This window comes from Vicia villosa, linkage group LG2, assembly GCF_029867415.1.
Source record: "Vicia villosa cultivar HV-30 ecotype Madison, WI linkage group LG2, Vvil1.0, whole genome shotgun sequence".
NCBI lineage: Eukaryota > Viridiplantae > Streptophyta > Magnoliopsida > Fabales > Fabaceae > Vicia > Vicia villosa.
In genome coordinates this window covers 77,853,353-77,861,556 of record NC_081181.1, presented here as the reverse complement: position 1 = coordinate 77,861,556, position 8,204 = coordinate 77,853,353, and the positions used below count along the sequence as shown (strand labels likewise).

The following is an 8,204-nucleotide window of genomic DNA, read 5'->3' as shown; positions in this document are numbered from 1 at the left end:
CATGCTAGTTTGAGAAAGATCTCTTAGATTAACAAACTCAATCTGGTCAGAGGACTCCCTAATCTGAAATATAAATCATATGTTATTTGTGAAGCATGTAAGAAAGGGAAGTTTTCAAAACCTGCGTTTAAATATAAGAATGTTGTCTCTTCCTCTAGGCCTTTAGAACTTATGCACATTGATCTTTTTGGCCCAGTCAAAACAGCATCAATCAGAGGCAAGAAAATGGATTGGTTATTGTAGATGACTATAGCAGATGGACTTGGGTAAAGTTCTTAAAACACAAGAATGAGTCACATTCTGTGTTCTTTGACTTCTATAATCAGATTCAATCTGAAAAGGAATGTAAAATCATAAAAGTCAGAAGTGATCATGGTGGTGAATTTGAGAACAGATTCTTTGAAATTTATTTCAAAGAAAATGGTATTGCCCATGATTTCTCTTGTCCTAGAACTCCACAACAAAATGGAGTTGTAGAACGAAAGAATATGACTCTCCAAGAAATGGCCAGAACCATGATCAATGAGACCAATATGGCTAAGCATTTCTGGGCAGAAGCAATTAACACAGCTTGTTATATTTAAAATAGAATCTCCATTAGGCCTATTCTAAAAAAGACTCCTTATGAATTGTGGAAGAACAGAAAGCCCAACATTTCATATTTCCATCCATTTGGATGTGTATGCTATATTCTGAATACTAAAGATCATCTGAAAAAGTTTGATTCCAAAGCTCAGAAGTGTTTCCTTCTTGGATATTCTGAACACTTTAAGGGCTACAGAGTATACAATACTGAAACTCTGATAGTTGAGGAATCAATCAATATCATATTTGATGATAAGATTGGCATTGAAAATCCAAAGCAGTATGAGAATTTTGCAGATATAGACATCTCTAACTCAGATCATGAAGAACACAAGGGAAAGGATGTATCAGAAGATGAAGTTGCAGCATCTTTAGAGAATCTTATAATATCTAAAGAGCCAACACTCAAAAGATCTTCAAGAATCAATTATGGACATCCAGAAGATGTTATAATTGGAAAGAAAGATGATCCAATCAGAAAAAGAGCATTCCTAAAGATCAATGTAGAATGTCAATTTGGTTTAGTGTCTTTGATTGAGCCAACTTCTGTTGATCAAGCTCTGGAAGATGCTGACTGGATAATTGCTATGCAAGAAGAGTTAAATCAGTTTACAAGGAATGATGTCTGGGATCTGGTTCCAAGATCTAAAGGATTAAATATTATTGGAACAAAATGGGTTTTCAGAAACAAGCTGAGTGAGAAAGGTGAAGTTATCAGAAATAAAGCCAGACTATTTTCTCAGGGATATAATCAGCAAGAAGGTATTGACTATACTGAAACCTTTGCACCAGTGGCAAGGTTAGAATCTATTAGATTATTAATTTCTTTTTCCACTCAGAATAACATCACTATGTCTCAGATGGATGTTAAGAGTGCCTTTTTAAATGGTTATATAGATGAAGAAGTTTATGTTCACCAACCTCCTGGTTTTGAAGACTCTAAGTATCCAGAACATGTTTTTAATTTAAAGAAATCATTATATGGTTTGAAGCAAGCTCCTAGAGCTTGGTATGAAAGATTAAGTTCTTTCCTTCTGGATAATGGTTTCACTAGAGGAAAAGTAGACACAATTCTCTTCTGTAAAACCTAGAAAAAGGATATGCTAATTTGTCAAATTTATGTAGATGATATTATCTTTGGAACATCTAATGCTAAGTCAATGCAGGCATAATTTGAGATGAGGATGATGGGAGAACTCAAATATTTCCTAGGAATTCAAATCAATCAAACCTCTGAAGGAACCTATGTTCATCAGACTAAGTATGTCAAAGAACTGCTGAAGAAGTTCAATCTATCTGAAAGAAAAGAAGCAAAAACTCCAATGCATCCAACGTGCGTTTTAGGTAAGGATGAGGTAAACAAGAAGGTACATCAGAAGATCTACAGAGGTATGATAGGATCTCTTCTCTATCTGACTGCTTTTAGACCTGATATTCTATTTAGTGTATGCTTGTGTGCTAGATTCCAATCAGATCCTAGAGAAACTCACTTAACTTATGTTAAGAGAATTCTTAGGCATCTGAAAGGTACTACTAATGTTGGTTTAGTCTACATAAGATCTAAAGAATAAAACTTAGTAGGATATTGTGATGTTGATTACGTTGGAGATAGAGTTGAAAGGAAAAGTACTTCTGGAAGCTGTCAGTTTCTGAGAAGTAACCTGATCTCCTGGTACAGTAAGAAGCAAGCAACAATTGCACTTTCTACAACAGAAGCAGAATATGTAGCTACTACTGGATGTAGTACGCAGTTGCTCTGGATGAAAATTCAGCTAGAAGACTATCAGATATATGAGAGTAACATTCCTATATTTTGCGATAATACTTTAGCTATTTGTTTATCTAAAAATCCTATTTTACATTCTAAAGCTAAACATATAGAGATTAAACATCACTTTATTAGGGACTATGTTCAGAAGGGTGTTTTTCTTAAAACTTTATAGATACAGACCGTCAATAGGCTGATATCTTTACAAAACCCCTTCCTGAAGATAGGTTTAGGTTCATTATGAAGAACATCTGTATGGATTTATGCCCAGAATGAAGGTGTTGAGATGATCTGATATGTGGCTTAGTTTGAAGAATATGCTTTATGATTTTTCTTATTTTATCTATCAGATGTTCTGTTTATATATGTTCATATGGATACTTTGAATCTATTATCTCTAACGTTACAAGTGTCTAAGTATGATACAAAACTTTTGTTAAAGCAAAACAACTATCACCAGCTATTCCAGATGATGACCACATGTTCATTCTGAAGGGACAAGCATGCATACAGTTGATGAGAGGCCGCCCTAGGTAACTGTGAAAATCTTTTCAAATCTCACGCTATCTCCACTAACGTCTCTCAACATTAAATGTGATTGATTCACATTCTGTAACCGTTGCATTCAGAATCTCATTGCATATCTTTTTCAAATCCATGTCTATATAAACTCATTACATATTCATTTTCTCTCTTTTCACTCCTTCATCATCTTCATAGTTTATGCATTTTTTTCTCCTCTTTTGCCTTCATTAAAACCCTAAGTCAAGGAAACCCAGAAATCTCAAGTGTTCTTCAATGGCTTCTTCGTCTGCTTAACAAAAGGCTTCATCTTCTCAACAACAAGAACAAGAACAACAACAGCAAAAACAAACTGTCTTCTCTCCATTGAAGACCTGGTATATTCCATACGCAGATTTAGAAGTTCTCTGTGAACTTATGGTAGATTTTGAAAATCTTCAAGCGCATAAATTCAACCACAAGACGAACATGTTAGTTCAAGGATGGGCAAACTACTTTGATCGTCTCATTGGTCCAGTTTACCCTGATTTAGTAAAGGAATTTTGGACTCATGCTACCCTAACCCTCAATGCTATCATCTCCTTCGTCTTAGGGCAAGAGATTTCAATTACTGAGAATCTCATAAGGAAGTTATTGAATCTCCAAGGTTTGGGTGGAGTAACTTGCGTTATTCCTGGAAGAACTGATAGGGAAATAGTTTACCCAGAAATTTTTACTTTTGGTAAAGGTTCACCAAACATCAAGGATCTGAAGCCTTCATACAGACTTTGGGCAAAGATCATTCTGGGATCTCTCAACCATAGAAAATCAACTGTCTCTAGAACCAACATAAATCAAGATCAGCAGTTCCTTATGTATTGCATTGGAAAGGGTATGAGAATTAACTTACCACATATTCCGTTCCATCATCTAAGGACTCGTGTGAAGGAATCAAGAGAAGAAGAACGACTGAAATATCCCAAGATAAAGAAGAACACCATTCCTATGGGAAGGCTGGTATCAAACATTCTGACATAAAGTGGTTTGATTGATGCTCTAAAAGTAGCTGGCTCAATTCAAGATCTGACTACTGTTAGTGGGAGTACTCTGATTTCCCATACTCTGAGGAGAATGCAATTAATAGGAAAGGTCCTCTCTCCTCCAACATTGATCAATGATATTCTATCCAAAAGAAATCCAGTTTTTGATTTCCCGCTGTTTTTAAAGGAAGAACTCTCATAATATGTACTCCTCTATCTGGAGTCTTGTGTAAGAGAGAAGTCAGAATTTGATCCAGCTTGGCTTCGTGGCAGAACCCTTCCATCTTTGGATGAATTTATCAAAAGGGATAAGAAGAAAAAAGAAAAGAAGAAGAGAAAGACTACTGGAGAAGGGTCCTGCTACAAAGAAAGCTAAGAAGAAGAAGAAACCTTCAGGTATTACTATCTCTAATTCAGTACCTTTTAATAATTATAAACAAGTATCAACAGCTGATCCTTTCTCTCTCAAAATCCCTAGAACATCTGAATAACTTAAAAAGTTAATAGATGACATTGTTAGTGTAGACACTGCTAGTTTACACTCTGATTCAGACCTTCCCCCTAAGAAAAACCCACCATCCTCTGAAATTCCATCTTCCTCCACCATCTCAAAAGGAAAACGCCCACTTCATTCTAAACCACCTATTTTGTTCCCCCAACCTCTATATGTTATTTGAAAAATCTAGTAACACACGCTCGATGTCTTACTAGATGTTATGACAACCACAATTACACAGCACATATAACTATAACAGAACAACATAAAAACAATAAAGAACACACAAAATTGTTTACCCAGTTCGGTTCAAACAACCTACCCTGGGGGCTACCAAGCCATGGAGGGAATCCAATATAAGCAGAATTAATTCGGAGTTAAACTCCCCCGTTTACAACTCCTCACTTAAGACCAACCCAATGCAATCCCAATCTATCCCTAGACCTAAGTATCTCCACTCACTCCCCCTCAATCACAGTAGTGATTACAAACAAACATAAACAATTACAGTGAGAAGACATTCTTCAAAAACACACCTTAATCTGCTTAAAAGCTTCAATCAAAAGACACACACTCGTGCTTAAAAGATTTGAGTGTCAATAAACACACACAACCTATTCCAACGCAATCATCAAGGACAAGTGCTTGGATCACAAGAGACAGCTACAGATCTACGGTTCTTCACAATACACAATCAAAGAGATACTAATCCAAAGCAATCATCAACATGATAATTGTTTGGATCACAAGTAACACGCACACAGTGGAAACACATAGAGTATGAAGATCGTTTCGCTTAACAACTCTACCTCTGAAAGTAGGATTTGCAGACGTTTTATAGTCAGTAGGCAGAAGGACTTGGGCCATGGGCCTTCCATATATAAATTAGGGTTAACCATGTTAACCTAATTTCCACATCATCAGGGTGTTCACATAAGCTGTAATTTGAGATATTTTAGCACAAATCAAACTACACACAATATAGTTTCCTAAAAAGAGACCTGAGATAAATAAGGAAACCTCACAACTAAAAGGTAATAACTACTACTGTCAAGCACAAATGTCATGACATCGAGCATGACATCCATTGAAAAATTGTACTAGCTCAAACATACAATCCTGCATAATTCCACACGCAAACACCAAGAATGTTTTACCACAAAATACATCAAATTTAAAACATCTACAATATCCCCTTTTGGCAATTTTTTGGCTAAAACAACTTGTCACACCATATCAGAGATTCTTTGTAGTAGAGAAAGCACACACACACACATATAAACTAGAAGGAGTAGTTAAAACAACTTACCAACACATACCAGTTAACTTATAAGCTTCATCCTGAATAAACAAATTAGTTGTCCAAGACAAGCAAAACAACAAAACACAGTACCATACCATTACTCCCCCTTTTTACCATAAATGTTGCCAAAGCATTCTTACAAAAAAAATACAAAACACCACACTAGGATAGATCACCATACACATTTGCTTCAGTCTTCAGACTCTGAGCTACTGAGTCCAACACTTTCATTAGTGCCCTCATCAGGACTGGTTTCTTTCTCAATCTCACTGTCTGATCCACCATCATCTTCACCCTGTTCCTCCACATCAGTATCTGCAGATTAAGCTCCTTCATCCATTTCAAGGGAGTTGATCATTTTTTCAAGAGTCAATTTTTTGGACTCCAACTCCTTACATGTCTCTCTGAGTATTGCAATCATTGCATCTTTAATCATAATTGTGCTCTCTTTGGATGGTCCAGCTAATGTTCTGACTACATCAGGAACATGTGTTCCTTGAAAAAGCTTATGATGAAAGATTAAAGGACTTGCTCTTTTGCACACAGAATCTTTGTCATTCAGAATATTGGGAAATTGATTTAAGATGATTCCAAAAATAAGGGAAGGGGAGACAATGGGGCCTTTGACCCTATAGCTACCAGCATGCTTTAAGGTTTGTTCAAAAATATAAATTCCCTTTCTTTGCACATTTGATTATCAGACACTTCCAGTTCTGGTTGAGCTTCATTTGACCTTTCTAAAAATTTGTTGATCAAAGTGGGAGAGAAATTCACACATTTTCCCCTGACATACACTTTCAAATACTCATTAGTTTTCTTATTGCCACAGTCTTCATGTAGGTTCACAATGAACTCCTTCACAAGGACTTCATCACACTTAGAGAGTAGAGTCACAGTTTTCATCAGTCCAGTCTCATGAATCAGATTCATAATCTCTTCATACTCAAGAGCATTCTGAGCAAGTTCTCTCTCTAAGGCCGGTCTTTTCTGATAGACAAATTTCCATCTGAGAAAACTGTAGGAATAATGAAAGGAAATATTATCAATATGTGCTTCAGGAACACTAGCAGCAAGCTTGCTAGTAGAGACCTTCTTCTTAGGATGAATGTTATTGACATCCACAGCAACATAAGAATCTGACTCATTCTTAGCAGTGCTTCTGGCCTTTCTATTCTTAGGCACCACTTTGCTCCATGGTTTTTTGGGTCCAACAGAAGTGAGCTTAGCCACTGCCCTTTTCTTCTGAGAGTCCTCAACTACAGCTTGCTTTCCTTTCCTCCTCAATAGCCTTCTGGCTATACTTGGATTGATAAAAGAAACCAGGTCATCATCAGAGAGATATTCAAGGTTGATTACTCTGTCAGCCTCTAGTTCTTTTTCTTCAATTTGACCATATTTAGTGTGGTTTACATACTCATTAGTATAAACATTGCAGGGTGCCTCTTCATTGTGCACAACACCATCAAGAATTTCATTGTGATCAACACTATAATCATCCTGACCAACCGTGACTTTTACTCCATCATTTCTTTTATTCACATGCACATTCAAATTCACAGCATCATTTCCTTCATTAACATTTGCATTCCTATCATTATTTGTTGGGACATAGGTGCCAGCATTCCTATCATTATTTGTTGGGACATAGGTGCCAGCAATGACATTTGACTCAAGAAGCACATATTTTAGAGGGACAAGAGTCCTGGATGTAGCATTATTCTCAGTTAAGATATGGGTAACAATTTTAACAATGGCATTATGATCATACCTAGAGCCTTCTTTGGTTAGTTCTTCCCTGGGTGGAGGAACAGACGATTGAGAAGTCTGAACAAAGTTGTTCTCTTTAGGTCTCCTTGCTATTTCTTTGGTTCTCCGTGCATGCATTGTTCTGGGCCGTTTTGCCACGAGATCGTATGGAGTCACCATCTGCAAAGGGGTGATCTCAAGAATCTCATTAGGGTTAATAGGGACATTAGAAGCGTCTTGTTCACAAGCAGCGGAAGTGGACACTTTTGATGAAAATTGAGGGATAGATTGTTGCCACATTGAGGGAGATGTTGGAGGCGATCGAGATGTCTGGTTGTTTTCGTTGTCGGATGTGAGATGAGAGAAGTGTAAGAGACCAACCAAGTATGAATGGTAGAGAGTTGGGAAGAATAGAGGAAAGGGTTGTACTAGGAGGGGAAATTTAAATTTTGACCAATCATTAAATCCGAATTATTTTTCCTATTCAAAATGTAGTTCCCTAGACACTGTAATTGCTATAACGCCTCATAGGAGTAAATACTTAGTTTGTTCTTCAAGATTTCAACTTGTATAGTACTCAGATCCTGAAGAAGTATGTATGCACTTGGTAGCTCAGGAGTTCCATGCTTCACAGTAGAAACTTTGTCAACCACAAGGTTCTTTGGGGGATGATATATAGTATCCATATGTTTTGTTCTGATGAGTTGGGTAGACTTCTTTGACACATTAGTGTCATACCCCAATTTTTGACCTAAGATACCACCT

General features: G+C 36.7%; 1 protein-coding gene across 1 annotated transcript; it reads right to left on the bottom strand.

Moving 5' to 3' along the window:
• Window positions 1-6,341: 6,341 nt before the first annotated feature.
• Window positions 6,342-7,739, bottom strand: LOC131649409 (uncharacterized). Its single transcript, XM_058919169.1, has one exon. The coding sequence runs from the start codon at window positions 7,737-7,739 to the stop codon at window positions 6,342-6,344; it is 1,398 nt and encodes a 465-aa protein (XP_058775152.1).
• Between the last annotated feature and the right edge of the window lie 465 nt (window positions 7,740-8,204).